Source organism: Schistocerca serialis, chromosome 4 (genome assembly GCF_023864345.2).
Source record: "Schistocerca serialis cubense isolate TAMUIC-IGC-003099 chromosome 4, iqSchSeri2.2, whole genome shotgun sequence".
In the NCBI taxonomy this organism is placed as follows: domain Eukaryota; kingdom Metazoa; phylum Arthropoda; class Insecta; order Orthoptera; family Acrididae; genus Schistocerca; species Schistocerca serialis.
In genome coordinates, this window is record NC_064641.1 from 467,418,590 (window position 1) to 467,434,856 (window position 16,267).

The 16,267-nt window shown below is 42.7% G+C and overlaps 1 protein-coding gene across 2 annotated transcripts in view; it reads right to left on the reverse strand.

Moving 5' to 3' along the window:
• Positions 1-12,879, reverse strand: part of LOC126475113 (coiled-coil domain-containing protein 22 homolog) — a 214,912-nt gene extending 202,033 nt beyond the window's left edge. Inside the window, exon 1 of one of the 2 annotated variants that reach the window (XM_050102697.1) lies at positions 12,335-12,879. In XM_050102697.1, coding sequence (XP_049958654.1) covers positions 12,335-12,384 — 50 coding nt within the window. In that variant the 5' untranslated portion in view covers positions 12,385-12,879. The remainder of the gene's footprint in view (positions 1-12,334) is intronic. The other variant, XM_050102698.1, reaches the window with a different exon arrangement.
• Positions 12,880-16,267: the final 3,388 nt, after the last annotated feature.

The window sequence follows — 16,267 nt, forward strand, 5'->3', positions numbered from 1 at the left end:
AAAATAGAGCTTGAACAGAAAGATTCAAGTGTTCATTTTTCCCTACGTGCTATTCAGCAGTGGAGAAATATTCTAATTGTGGTTGTATGAACTGCCTGCCAAACAAGTGTGAACTGCAGAGTAATGAAATAGACGCAGATTGTGTAAGGTGACTAAGATGGGTGACGAAAGTGTAAGATCAATGGCTGATGACAAGCTGCATGCTGCAATGAAATGGGTAGGAGATCATTTGGGCCTGGATTTTAATGACACATCATTTTTTTTCCCTGAACTTTAGGATGCATTTTACAACTTACGCACAAATACAGGAATTATAGTGCAGAGAAATTATTGTGCATATTTACACCGTTTTTAGTAACAGGTCATATTTCATTCAACTTTTGCCACAAATGCACATATTCGTCTTATATTTAAGGAAACAAGAATGAAAACGTAAAAATGTTGCTCACATATCAATGTTTCAAACAATATTTCACAAATAAACACAATTACTACAAAGCCTTATTTATCGGGACTACAGTAGACACACAGCGTAACACTAGTCAGTTAGCTGACTTAACACATTGTTCTGTGACGTCCACAAAACACTCTGTAAGAAAACAAAGGCTGCTTCAAACATATTAAACATTGCACTCGTGTTCACACTATTCAGTCTGAATACAAACTTGTGATTCAACATGCCAAAAGTAACATGCTACACTGCCATGAGGTTTCAAGGTATTGTTCATCATTTTGGAGAGAAGTTCTTCTGCACAGATGGAGAAATATTATTTTGTAAACTATGTGACTTTAAAGTTAGTGCAGAAAAGCATTTTAATGTGCATCAAAACTGTAATACTGCTGAACACAGCAGCTGTATGAACAGATGTGCTGAAAATTACAGCACACAAATGCTGTTATATGAGCAGACAGGTCCATCTTCAACTTTGCAATCATTCTTCAAGGACCTGTGTGAGATGATGGTACCTTGCAACATCCCACTGTAGATGCTGACGAATCCACACTTCAGACAGTTATTGGAGAAGAACACAACACATCCAGTTCCAGATGAATCTACAATGAGAAAGAACTATTTATCTGTGTACTACAAGGAGGTGCTCAACAACATATGAAGTAGTGTTGCTGTCCAAAAGGTCTGGGTGTCTATAGATGACACTATCGATGTGGGTGGGCGTTATGTTGCAAATGTTGCTGTTTGTGTTCTAAAAAGTTTACGGGAATGGAGAAATGTTCCTCGGAAAGCATGAAGCTCTCAAGAGAGTAAATGACTCAACAATTGCCATTTTGTTTGACAACTCGATGAAGGTGTCCAATCCTCCCCACGCCCCGCCAAACGATCAGCAAATTGATTACCCAGGATACCTACGTGGCCAGGAATCCAAAGAAAATCAACTGAACAAGCAGCATCACCGAGATTGGCTAGAAGTTCGTGGGTGGCATAGATCAAGCGGTGAAGGGAAAAACGCCGAGTGATTGCCTGAAAGCCACTCATTGAGGAAGTACATAACAAATCTCAGTTGAGGGAGAACCATTTAATAAGGCAGAGAGCCCAATAGATGGCGATCTATTCCACAGTAAACATCCCACATGTGACAGGCAAGAGATGATGTTATATGCCAACAGAAGACATGAAAGCATATTCCACTATTCCAAGTGATTAGCACATTTAGAGCCACCAATATAAAAAACAATGGCATCCTGAAACTCCCGTAAGAGCATTTGGAACCATCAACAATACACCACTGGAGAGATAGAGCTTTCAGGGTGGTTGGGAGAAAACATTGGGAAGAGGACAAGGCGGGGAGATGGAAATTACGGCAGAGGGAAGTGAGGCGGAGCCCAACCAGTAAATCCACCCAAGAATGGGCAATGGGTGGGTAATGGTCTGAGGCCCTGAAAAGAACAGAATAGAATTGGAGCTGTGAGCAGTAGAAGAGTGGATAATGATGGCACAGGAAACCAGGAGCTGAGGGGAGAGATCCCAGTGGCAACCAGAAGACTAACAATAGGGCTAGTGCAAAAGGCAGCAGTGGCTAAATGGCTATCACATTGGTGAAATGGGTCCAAGAGGAGCAGCGTGGAAGGGGCAGCTGATCCATAAACTTTACAACCACAGTCCAGACGAGACAGAATTAAAGGCAAAAAAGGGTTAAACAATCCATGCCCCAAGTGGTGTGGGCAAAAAAGTAAAAGACATTGAGTTTACGAAAACAGTTAACCTTCAATGACGGAAATGGGGCAATCAAGTAAGCTTGTTGCAAAATGAAGACCCAAGAAATGAAACTGGAGGAGCACAGTCAAGTGTTGGGCATCGAGGCAGAGCTCTGGATCACATGGACCGTAGTACAGCAACAGAAATGCACCACACTCAACTCGAGGGGAAAGAAATGAAAACTGTGCCAGAGTGACCACACCGGATAGTACCTGAAGCTGTCATTCCACAGAGGCCACCAAGTGGATGCTAGCCCAAAAACAGAAATCACCCAGATACAAAGAAGGGGTGACCAACAGTCCGGCAGAGGCCACAAGTCGATTAATAGCTATGAGAAAAAGAAGGAAACTTAATACAGAGCCTTGTGGAACTGGTGAACAGAAATTGGGAGGGGGGCCCCAAAAACCCCAATCATGGAGCTTATGGGGGATGTTATGGCACAAAGCTAAAAGCTGTTTCATAGACCTTACAAAGATCAAAGTAAACTGCAACAAGATTTTTGGGGGATGGCGGGCAGGGGGGGGGGGGGGGGGGGGGGGGGGAGAAAAGGCCAACCAAACTGTGCAGTGGGGTAACCTGGGTGGCCCTACCCTATGGCTCCCATCCCAGTGACCATCCCCGCTGCAAGGCTTGCCCTCTACAACTTCCTACCACCTCTAACTGGCAAAACATATACTATCCAAGGGCGAGCCACCTGTGAAATGACATGTAATAAACCAGCTGTTATGTAAACACTGTTCAGCCTTTTACATTGGCATGACTACCACCCAAGTTATTTATCAGGATGAATGGGCATAGGTAGAGTGTGCATACTGGCAACACAGAATATCCTGTTGCAAAGCATGTTCTACAGCACCACAGTCAAGACCTTGGTACTTGTTTTGCCACACATGCCATCTAGTTTCTTCCCCCAGACACCAGTCTCTCAGAGCTCCGCAGGTAGGAATGGGCACTACAACATGTCCTCTGTTCTCGCCACCCACATGACCTTTAATTATGTTAGATTCTTCAGTCTCACCATTTCTTCACAGTAACTATTCCTTTTTTCACTCCCCTTTTGTTTTCTACATCTTTCCTTTCCTGACCTGCCTATTTTTCACTGCCCCTCTCCCACCTCTATCACTTACAATGCACTTAGCTTTTTGCTTTTATTAACTCGTGCACAATGTTTTGGCATTAATCTCTCTCTTGCATATTACCCCATCTTCCACCTTCAAGCTCACAGGTTTTCAAATCTCATCTGGTGCAATCCCCAGCAATCAGTCTTTTCTTCTCATCCTGTCCGGTAAGTCTCTCCTGACCAGGGTTCTGGGCAACTTTTCTGACTCTACCCCTTTTCTTTCAGCCCTTCTGCCAGGAGATGGAGCCACTGGTTCCGAAAGCTTGCAATCTGTAATAAATGTTATACTTGTGGTCTCCTCCCACCGTTTGGTGAGTAGATTTTTTAAATATATTCAGTTACTTATATTTTGAAAAATTGATTGTTTTGTTGATATAAAATTACTCTGCAATTGATGTTTCCACAAGTCTAGAGGTAGGGTCCAGCCATCATCCAATCATACTTTTTTCTAAAGTGCCATGTGCTTACAGTGTTGCCTATTTTGTAGGTTGCATGCAGCATCTTGTGAAGTGTGGCTGGCTGCACACCACCAACACTGATCCTCTCCCCCATGGCACTGTCAATGGCAAAGCAATTTTGACCTGAGTATAATGTCTTGAATTCTTGGACTATCCGTTCCTTCCTATGAATGGGACACATCAGCGAGTGGGAGTTGCACCAGTCCTGACAACTGACATACAATGTAGGATGGACACAAGGTATTCTGTAATGTGAAGCACAGCCACAATTATGACAGGTGATCTATTGGGACATTTAGATGACTTATGTCTGAAATGGAGGCACTAAAAGCACCACATAGGTGGTGGTATGCAGGGCTTGGCATCACAGCAGTACAACATTATCTTCACCTTTTCTGGGAGCGTGGTTCTTTCGAAGACTAGAGTAAATGCTTCCCTGTCAACTATTATCCTTAAGCCCTCTCTTGATAAGCACACAAATTGCATCCCTCATCATTCCATGTTAGCATGTAGTTCTTTATCAAATTGAACTAATAATTCCTAGTAGTGTTTTTTAGCTTCTATACAGTACAAGAAATGGATATCGGCCAAAGAAGTACATGGAAGCAAGGCTCAAGACTAAATGTTGTCCTTCCACTGTCTTGATCAGTGTGGACCTCCTCCATGTTTTGCAATGCTGCCAACTCTCAAAACTTATTTCCAATTTGTTCAGCTTAGAATTGAGGTTTTGTCATTAAAAAGGTCTTGCCATCATTTCCGGTACTGAGTAAGTGCTGTGATGAGTATAGTTCTCCATGCCAACACTGTTGTATAACCTACCATGATGTAGTCAATGGTGGGAAGACTTTTGGGTTGTACTTAAAAGCATTATAGAGGAAGTTCTGATCTGAAGAGTCTGCTAGGGTCTCACATTCGCTGGCTTAAGAAAGACTGAGTTGCTTCGTGTACCACTGTTTGATCCAGTGTTACCCATTACAAAAGTGGTCTGTCCGCAGGTGCCACCACGACATGGCAAATTCTTGGCTTATGTGGAAAGTTTGTAGTGCACACACCAGCAGTGCATTGTTGGTTGGTTGGTTGGTTTGGGGTATAAAGGGACCAAACTACAGGGTCATCAGTCCTTTTTCCTGACACAAGCAAGGCTCAAGGCACAAAAACACCCAACACCACACCCAAAAAGAAAACAAATGGAACGAACAAAAAATGGGGAAAACAGACACCACAAGGAAAAGCAGAAGAATGTATTAAAATCATAGAGTATATGGCCTGGGCTGGCTGATTATAATAACTCTGAAACACATTAAAATGTCCACCCTAAAAAGACAAGGCGAGATGAACACATGTAGGGAAAAAGACAACCACCAAGACAAACAAATGCAAAGAAAGTGCGACAGAGTTAAAATGGAGGGAGGGTGGCGACCTCAGAGAGAAGGCTAAATGCCCACCCTTACATGGTACGATAACCCCCCCCCCCTCACAAATGAAATGAAAAACTATATCTGCTGTAGATGCATTGTCGCCCAACACTGAAGGTAGGGTGCTGGCAAGGCTAAAAGTCAGCCGCAGAGCAGCTAAATGTGGGCAGTCCAGCAAGATGTGGATGACAGTCATACGTGAGCCACAGTGACACTGAGGTGCGTCCTCGCAACGGAGGAGTTAGCCATGTGTTAGCCATGTATGGCCAATACGGAGCCAGCAGAGAACCACAGAGTCCATGCGAGAAGCCCGCATGGAGTCTTGCCTGGGATTCTGACATGTCCTGCGGTCCACACAAACACCACTGAGCAACCGGACCGTTCCCGGGCATAGATGGACTCCTGGATGGTCTCTACCAAAGAACGACAAGGGTAGCACTGGTCGATAGCTTGTAGGCTACTCAAGGAGTCAGTACACAGAAGAAATGACTCCCCAAGGCATGAATGGATGTGCTCAAGAGCACGGGATATTGCCACCAGCTTTGCAGTGAAAACTCTGCAGCCATTAGGCAAGGACTGCTGTTCAATATGTCCATCATGGTCAAACGCGAAGCCAATGTGACCATCAGCCATCAAGCTGTAGGTGTAAACCACTTCATGGCCTTGGTACATGTCAAGAATTGAGAGGACGTGACAGTGGAGAGCCATAGGGCCATGTGAAAGATCCAGGCAAAGCCGCGGCCTAGGTGAACACCATGGATGTGTACACGAATGGACCTCGAGTATAGGTGATAAAGGCAAGGACTCCAGTTCAGATAGAAGGGATCGGATGCGAGCTGCCATTATAAGCCCCGACCTGGGCTGCTGATGCAGGAGATGAACCGTGGTGGGTGGGAAAAGGAGATGGTAATTCCGATGCGCAGGAGCATTATGAACGTGTGCAACGTAACTGGCAAGCAGTTGCGCACGCCTGACCTGCAATGGACGCTGGTCGCCGGACTCTTCCTAAAAGCTCTTGTCGCTAGTCGAAAGCCATAGTGGTGCACTGGGTCGAGTAAATGCAATGCTGAGGGTGCCGCTGAACCATAAACCAGACTCTCATAGTCAGGGCAGGATTGTACAAGGGCTCTGTACAGCTGCAGCAGCGTAGAGCAATCTGCACCCCAGTTGGTATTGCTCAGGCAGCAGAGGGCATTGAGATGCTGCCAGCACTTCCACTTAAGCTGATGAAAATGAGGAAGGTGTCAAAAATCAGTCCTAAGAATCGATATGTCTCCACTACAGTGAGGGGATCATCAGTAAGGTAAAGCTCTGGTTCTGGATGAACAGTATGACACCAACGGAAGTGCATAACATACGACTTTGCGGCCGAAATCTGGAAGCCGTGGGCTAGAGCCCATGACTGCGCCTTGTAGTTGGCTTCCTGTAGGCACCGCTTGGCAACACCAGTACTAGTGGAGCAGTACGTCATCCACATACAGAGAGGGTAAGACGGATGGCCCTACAGCTGCTGCTAGACCATTAATGGCCACAAAAAATAAAGATGGGAACCAACAACTTGGAGACGGAAAGTACAGAGCGATAGGAAGTGTTGGATAAAACTCAGGGGCGGGCCCAAAGGCCCCAATCATATAATGTGGCAAGGGTATGTCGCCAGGCCATGTCATATGCTTTTCGTAAAAAAAATGGCAACCACATTTTGGTTTCTGGGAAAGGCAGTTTGTATGACAGACTCGAGGAAAACTAGATTATCAATGGTAGAGTAGCCCTGGTGGAAACCACCCTGGCATGGAGCCAGTAGGCCACGTGACTCCAGGACCCAACACAACCGCCAACTTACCATACATTCTAACAGCTTGCAAAGAATGTTGGCGAGGCTGATGGGCCGATAGATGTCTACATCAAGTTGGTTTTTACTGGGTTTGAGCACTGGAATGATGTGCTCTCCCACCACTGCAATGGAAAGACGCCGTCGCACCAGATCCAGTTGAAGATGACTAGGAGATGTCGCTTGTAGTCAGACGAGAGATGTTTGATCATCTGAATGTGGATCCGATCTGGCCCAGGAGCTGTGTCGGGGTAATGTGCAAGGATGCTGAGGAGCTCCAACTCTGTAAATGGAGCATTATAAGGTTCACTGTGGCATTCAGTGAACGAGATGGCTTTCCTTTCCACCCGCCATTTGAGGGTGTAAAATGCTGGGGGATAATTCTCCGACACCGAGTTTCGAGCATAGTGCTCAGCAAAGTGATCGGCAGTTGCATTTGTGACAGTAGATAACACACCATTGATGTTAATGCCAGTAACACCTGTCGGGGTCTGGTACCCACAAACACGTGTGATCTTCGTCCAGACTTGGGAAGGTGATGTACGGCACTCAACGGTCGAGATGCACCTCTCCCAACACACCTGTTTTAGTCTTTTCATAAGCTGGCAAACATGGGCACGGAGCTGTTTAAAAGCTATTAGGTGCTCTAGGTAAGGCTGTAGGTTATGTCTCTCTAGAGCTCGCCAATGCTCTTTAATGGCCACAGCAATTTCCAGCAACTACCAAGGTACTGACTTTCGGCGGGGGCACCCTAAAGAACAAGGGAGTGTGTTTTCCGCCGCAGAAACAATCGTTCTAGTGATCTGCTCAACTACCACATCGATGGTACCATGGGCGGGAGATTCAACAGTGACAGCAGAGGTGAAAGTTTCCCAGTCTGCCTTATTCAAAGCCCTTTTGGTAGATGTACAGGGGAATGGTGCTGGGGGAGTGTCAGGGAGATGGGAAAGTGGTCACTACCACACAAGTCATCGTGGGCTCTCCAGTGGATATATGGGAAAGTCCTGGGCTGCAGAGGGATAAATCAATGGCCCAGTAAGTGCCATGAGCCACACTGAAATTTGTGGGCACCCCAGTATTTAAGAGGCAGAGGTCGAGTTGAGACAGGAAAGTTTCGAGGTTGAGTTGAAACAGGAAAGTTTCGACATCTCTATCTCGCCCAGTAAGCGCAGTGACATCCCACAAAGGGTTATGGGCATTAAAATCTCCCAAAAGTAGGAAAGGCTTAGGGAGTTGATGAACCAGTGCAGCCATTGCGTTCAAGGGTACTGCGCCATATGGACGACGCAGACAGTTATTTTCTGCATTGTCCTTATCCTGACAGCAACAGCTTCAAGAGGAGTTTGAAGGGGCACAGATTCACTGCATATGGAGTTCAGGACATACACACAAACTCCCCCTGACACTAATATAGTCGCTACGGTTCTTGTAACATCCCCTATAGCCGCGAAGGGCAGCGGTCCGCACTGCCGGGAACCAGGTTTCCTGGAGGGCAATGCAGAAAGCAGGTGTAAAGCTTAAGAGTTGCTGTAGCTCAACCAGGTGGTGGGAAAAACCACAGCAATTCCACTGGTGGATGACATTATCGTGAGGCTGGGAAGGTAAGAAGCATGCAAGGAGGCAGATTACGCCTCAGGATCACCTGCTGCCACCGATTGAGTATTTGTATCCATTCCTATTGTGAATGGGGCATCAGTGAGATCCAGGTCCTCAGGGACCACTGAGATCTCCACCTCATCCGCAGGTGCAGAACTGGTAGGGAGTGGTGGTGTTGTGGCCACCAGAGGGTCCTTTTTCTTAGTAGACTTCTTTATTTGCTTGACCTCTCGCTTCTCTTTAGGGGCTTGCTGGGAGGACTTCTCAGAAGTAGCTTCAGGCATGGAGGAGGACTGTGAAGCTCTCTGTCCAGCAGCTTTTGGCTCCTTTAGCCACTGGCGAGTGTCCGCTGTGGCATTAGTGGAGACCTTTGGAGAGAGGGTCCCTTGGGACCCCTTCCACACAAGAGGACCACAGGAGGCTGTTGCCTCTCTGGCTGAAGGGGGGGGGGGGGGACAGAGATATTCTGCATTTGGGGGGTGGGGGGTCCTTGCTCCTGAAGTAGGTACTTTGGGAGCAACGGAAGGATATGGAAGGACATTTCTGCAGAACTGGGTGACAGGATGGCCACACTGGGTGCTCCTCCTTGCACAATTCACACACTAAATTCTGAAAAGTACATTGGTTGAAACTGGATTGGGACCAGAAGAAGTAAAGAAAGATAGGAAGTAATGTGAGGGGTCAAGTGACTGCAACCCATATCTATTTGAACCAGTGTACAACCACTCAAAGTATTTTTTAGTTGTGAATGAAATTACAGAATGGAACAAGTAGAAATTTCCAATTTGCTTGGGATTAACAGACATCAGATTACCTTCCAGCATTACATTTTTAATTTTCAGCACAGTGGCAGGCTGTTCTGACACTTCCTAGTATTTTAAAATTTGTGTGCTGGACTGGGACTCAAAACTCGAACCTTGCCCTTCGTTGACAGTGATATTACTGGCTTAAGCTATCCAGGCAAAACTTCCAAGCTGCTGTTACAGCTTTATTTCCACCAGTACCTTCCCCCTACTTCCCAAAAGTTTGCCTGCTTATCTTGCTGGACCGTCCTCTGGGACAAAAGGATATTGCAGAGAAACCTCTTTGCCACAGGTTTTGATTCAGTTTCAGCAAAATCTATATCAATAGCCCTTGAGAAACAAGGTATTAATTCAACCTATGTTAGTATACTAGAGAACATATACAACGTGCTACAGTTTCAAATTAGGCTTCATCAGTTTAGCAAGAAATTTAGCATCTTAAGGGATTCCATCTCAACAAAACTCCTCTCAAGAGGCCTAAAGGAAGTTTTTGTTTTCTTAAAATGTCAAAATAATGAAGGAATACTTGCTGGTGAAACATATCTGGACAATGTTTAATTATCTGAGGAGACACTACTCTTTGGCTCTGGTAAGGATAAACTTCAACAACAAATTGCAGATCTTAATACTATTATCTAGAAAGTAGATAAACCAATCAATTACAATAGAAATAAATAATGAATACAATTAATGGAAAATAGTATACATTATCAATGAAGTCACAGAACCAGAACAACTGAAAATGACTAGGTGGACAGCTCAAGAAAGAAAAATGCCCTAGCATAATTTGGCTAAATTAAACAGGTGTCAACACTTTACTTTAGTCTCCATGTGTCTAAGAGAGACTGCTTACTAGCAGTCTGTATTCAACTGTATGTGTACAGTTGCAGCAGTGAGACAGTAGTTTTAATCCTAAAATTACCCAAAGATAGAGTTGCTTTGCAAGCAATGCAGAGATGCATGATAGCAACTACTCGGAGAGGCAGAAAAATAAACAAGCCTATCACAGAACATACTGGAGTAGAAATCTTATTTATTACTGTAATGAAACAAGGCAAATGGGGGGTCTAGTGTAGCAGGGGATACAACCCGTCGGCTTTGGACAATGACGTCACAAGTCGCCAGAGAGCAGTTTACCATTTTCGCTTTTGCTGTTATGTTTCAGTTTCGTTTTTTTACTGATTGCTTAATAAAGTGGATCTGTTTATTCTATCTCGTGAGATTTTTTTTTTAAAAAGCCAAAAAACACTTATCAGCTACTGAAGGGAGCTACAACACTAAGAAGAATCGCTTCTCGTTTGGCGACTTGTGACGTCACTGTCCAAAGCCAACGGGTTGTATCCCCTGCTACACTAGTCCCCAAATGGGTGTAAATGGATAAACGAATGTCACTCATGTATCCCAATACACAAGGAAAGTCTTAAGTGACAATGCAATGATAGACTGACATTGGAAAACATGCAGGAGCAGCACTTGTTCTTATGGCTGGCGCACAGAAAAGTCTCGAGGACACCTTTATGCTGCAGTTAATGACAAATGGTTGACAATGATTAAATGTTGTCATTTCATGACACATATGGAAGGAAGTAATATGTCACCTGACTCTTCCCAGAACTTGCTCTTTTGAAATTTTAACAATAAACCTCTCCTTGAGGCACCATTGGTCTCACACTGATGAAAAATTTAGCCTACCTCATTTGTATATACTAAAGTTTTGCAGCTGTCAGTTGCCAAACAAGTCAATCTCATGTCAGATAATACAATATCAGGTTTTGCATGATCTACATCTACACATCCAAACAGCTTTTTTCAATGTCTGTAGGAAGAAACAATTCAGAAAAACTGGAATAATGCTGTGACTATTTTTCAAAACAAAGTAGACAGATAAGACATAAAAAAGCTCTAAACTTTTATCATTCTCACAACATCCAAAATGTTCAGTTTTGGCAGTGATCTCTGTCCCATCCATGTCCTCCAACATACAACATGTCATTAAACTTTTCAACATTATTTCCACAGTTCTTTGATGACATAATGCACAATTTACTGAGAACAATTCCTGATCACAAAAACATCACAAAACCATTGTGTCAGAGATTTCTGAACCATCTTAACACTTTTATATGTTTGATTTCTAATTTTTCGTTACATTGTGGCAACCTAAGAGTAGCTGAGGACATTCACTGTTCCATCTGCCTTCTACCAAAATGCTGGTTCTTAATGGCATTAAACGAAATGTATACTAATGGTTCCCCCTATATCCCTCCCTCGCTTTAAATTTGATATCATTTCTTTAAATATCTGGCACTGTTTTCGGAGGAGCAAGGAATTATGTTGTCATGCAGGCCTATCCCAGTAAGGCCTGCAAACCGCAAATTCTGCAAGACATATTTTCACGTGTTACCAGTTGGTAAATAGTGCCTCTGTGATGTACATAAGTCAGCTGAACATTAGTAAACGAATAAAAAACGTTACCAATCAACAATTGTTGAAAACGGAGGGCGTGATAACTATGAACTCTGCTAAAAGGAAACCTGGAGCACAGACCGATAATGATTATCAATACATTTTCACAAGTAAAATAAACAAAAAATTATCATCTTGTCAACTCGTTCACACAAAGTAAATTGTTTTGCCCTACTTTATTTACTGTCGTGTTGATCACATTCGTTGCAGTCTTCAGAACATACAATCAGATTTGCTAATAGTGTTGTAGCAGACCTCTGAACGTTCAGAAATATTACCAAACTATCATTCATAAACCGTTCACTTTAGTTAGCTTTCATGACACTCGCATGCAACGACAAAACAATTTTTCTAATTAGTAAATTCAGATATGTGTGGTTTGACAGCACAGTAACTAAAGGGTACTCATTATCAACTAAACCTATCACAAACTTACCATCCAACCTGCCGCAGAGAGTGAATAATTATTTTATCCACTTCTTCCATCGTAAATCTTATGAAACGTACGTAAGTTTCCAGTCGGACACTTCTCTCTGTGCAGTCCTTTATCTGTGTACCGAAAGGAATAACGCAGTTTTTGTCTTGTACAAAACGGTTAGCTAATTTTTTTCACATCATGTGTAGCGTTTCTCCAAAGAATCGCAAGATAGGATGTACTGTAATTACGTAAATCACTTGCCGTTCAAATGCTACGTTAACATAATAATTAGCACAATATTCAGTACACTCTCCAGTTTCCCACTCCGGTTAAAATCCTTTCCGACACACAGGAAGTTCACCATTGACACTTTAAACATATTCTCACTAATGTTTCATCCACGCAATTCCTATTCAAAACTTCAACACACTTCTACTAATTCAGAGACTTTATTTTAACCGGCTTAATTACTAACACATCGCCAACTAAAGATCAACATACATTTAGCGCACGCCCCTCGGCTCACGCCGATGTCACAGGTTTGGTTACATCACTGCGCTGTTCGCATTCCACGCTCAATTTATCGCTGCATAAGTGCTATGAAACCCAGTAAAATAAATTTTTATTTCAACATCAGTCGCGTATCAAACGTTTGTTTAATCATTTACAAACATTTATTCCATCTATTGATCACCTTGCTGCAGTATTACTTGATGAGTTCTGGAAATACTTAATAAAACCAAGTAGAAAAAACTGATAAAAAAGTAATCTGTTGCTGTAACAATAGTGGGGTAATGACAGTGTCTAGCATATATTTAAAATATGGATTTAAAAGATCATTTCTATTGCGTACGAAGAAGACCTGTGTGCAATGGGTGATTTCACAGGTTGAATTAACAAGAACAGACAAGAATATATTTTTAGGTTTGCCGACTGTGGTTTTAAAGTAATTGTGAACAATCAGGAAGCAAAGCAGAAGACAACAGCAACAAATTTTATTTAGTTAGCTTCACTTAGACAAAAACAATTTGATTTTCGAAACGGTTTTTCCACTGCCCCCTACGATTTCACTTAATATGTATCTAAATATTATAAAAGATGGTCTCTAAAGGCGTAAATCGCAATATTATTGATGAGAAACTTCAAACTTATGACTTCCGCGGTACAATCGGTTTGTGATTCACTCCACTTATAATAGATAGCAAGTAAACGGTCATATCAGATAATACATTTCTCATGATAAATCATACTCTGAGTGAGAACAAATGAGTGGTCGTGTTCCACAAGGTTCAGTATTGGAATCATCCCTTTTCTTGCTACACACAAGTAGTCTTTCATCTTTCACTCATAGAGCAGTGTCTGCAAAAGATTATTAAGTATCGAATTAAGCATGTGAGTGAAGAAATATTTCAACAACTTTCGGATACAGTGAACTGTTGCTTCACACAAGGGGTATTCTGAAAAAAGGCTTAAATTAAACAAAGTAGTAGACTACAAAGACATGGGCCGGCCACAGTGGTCGTGCGGTTCTAGGCGCTACAGTCTGAAACTTCAGGACCGCTACGGTCGCAGGTTCGAATCCTGCCTCGGGCATGGATGTGTGTGATGTCCTTAGGTTAGTTAGGTTTAAGTAGTTCTACGTTCTAGGGGACTGATGACCTCAGCAGTTAAGTCCCATAGCGCTCAGAGCCATTTGAACCATTTGATACAAAGGCATAAGAAAGATGACAAGATGACCTAAATACATACAGAACAGAATCCTTACTATTTGGTTTCTCAAAAATAACAGAGATTTTTATGCACAGGAGGCATACTATAATTCTAGAGAAACATAGTATTCCGATTCCAGCAAAACATGGTTCCCAATAAGGGAAATGTACAGAAAATAGTACCAAAAGAATCAGTAGTCAATACATTAGTTATAAAAACTCGTTATCTGCTAAGTTTTTTGGTTTTTTCTATAGCTTTTGATGTATTAATTTTCACAAAACTAATTGAAAAACTTGGAAGCTATGGCATGTGTGAACATGCACTACAATGGATTGAGAACAGAAAGCAATCTGTGACTACAGAGATCAGAGGCAGATCTGAAGTTAGAGCATGGTGCATCTCGAGCGTCAGTACTTGGTTCACTTTTGTTGAGTCTCTTCACGCAAATATTGAAATCAGTGAAAAAAATGAGTATTACAGTATGTTGATGACATGAGGTTAGTAAATATAGAAAAAGAACCTCATATGTTTAACAAACAACATAATGCATTGACTCAAACAGAATAGCTTTTGGTGATCATAAATTTAAAAAGACAATGTTCGTGGTGTTCATGAACAGAGAAAATGAAGACCACATAGATATATACATATATGAAACAAAACTGAAAGAAGTAACCTCTGTAATTGTTTTGGTGTTTACATTTGGTAGTAAACTCCAATGTGGACGATATATAGACAATGTCTCTCGTAAATTAAGCAATGTAATATTTTTTCACATTATACCAACAAACAACTTCTATGTGCCCCCATCTACTATGGGCTTCTCGAACCATATTTGCTGTAGAGGATAAAAGCCAATTCACACTGCCCATCATGTCACGTCGAGTTCCATCCCATCAAAACATTCTGCGATGCATTTCAAATGGCAGCATCTACACTGGCCATGCAGTCACATCATGTCATGTCATGGCATTGTCAAGGTTTCTCTGGGGGAAAGTTTTGATGGCTGACATCATCTGTCCATTGCTGATCACATGAGCAACAAGCTCATTTATTAATCATTTCTATTTCTCCGGAAGTTTTTAATATTAGTTGAGTAATCTGTGAAATTATTCTTGTTTAATTGAGACTAAAGCTAAAATTTGTTTGCCATGAGTGAGAAGTGTATGACTTGCTGTAGGAGTGTTAGTTATGGGTTGTGATGTGAGGGTTGTTGCAGTTTCTTTAATGTGGGTGACTGTAGTGGCTTGGGAATCAGAGATATAAACAAGGCTCATTGGTTGTGTAGGATTTGCTGCAGACAGGAAGGCAGTGGAACAGAAGGAGAAGACTGCTGCCCTTCAGATGGAACTGGATAAGGCAAAACAGGATCAGGAAAGGTTAAGGGAGGAAAAGGAAGAAGGTGGGAAGCGACAACAGGTTATGGAAAAAATAAGAATAGGACTTTCTCGGACAGTGTTGTTGTCGATGTGGAAAGCTGATGTGATCTATTGTCAAAGGTGTAAACTGATGAGCCACAAGTAGATGTAGGAGTAGACAGGACACAAGAAACTTTCACAAAGATTTTGAGAAGTAAGAAGTAAGAAGTCAGAAAAAGTTGTGAAGAAGAAGAAAGTTTTGTTATTAGGTAGTTCACATTGAAGAAGGGTTGGCCATCTGTTGCAGGATTAACTAGGGTCAAGTTACCAGGTCACAAGTTTTTTAAAACCTAGTGCAAGTCTGGATCAGCTGATAGAGGCTGTAGGTTCACTTTGCAAAGACTTCACAAAGAAGACACCATGGTAATAGTGGGTGGGTTGGGCAATAGTATAGATAGGGACCCGATTCATTCGATTGAGGGTGACCTGGTAAAGATAGCTTCAGCAGCAAGAGTTAGTGGTGTTGGGCTTGTGTCTGTTCTGAGGCGCCACGACTGTCCTCATTTAAACTCTTCTGTTAGAAGAGTTAATTTAGAGGTGGAACAGCTACTTGGATCAAGTATGGGGTCTTGTATCAGTGTGGTTCTTGTCGACTCTATCAATAGGTGGGATTATACTGGCCTTCACCTCAACAGAAAAGGAAAGAGAAAACTGTCTGGGCTAGTAGCAAATAACTTAAGGTAGTTGGAGGGGGGGGGGGGCACTATCACAAACAGTAAAGTGCAAGTGGTTGCAAGTGACAGAACAGCAGGTTTTTAGGGCAGGAAGGGCAGAAACAAAAGATGTTGAGAGACAGACTGGAAATGACATTCACACTGATAAA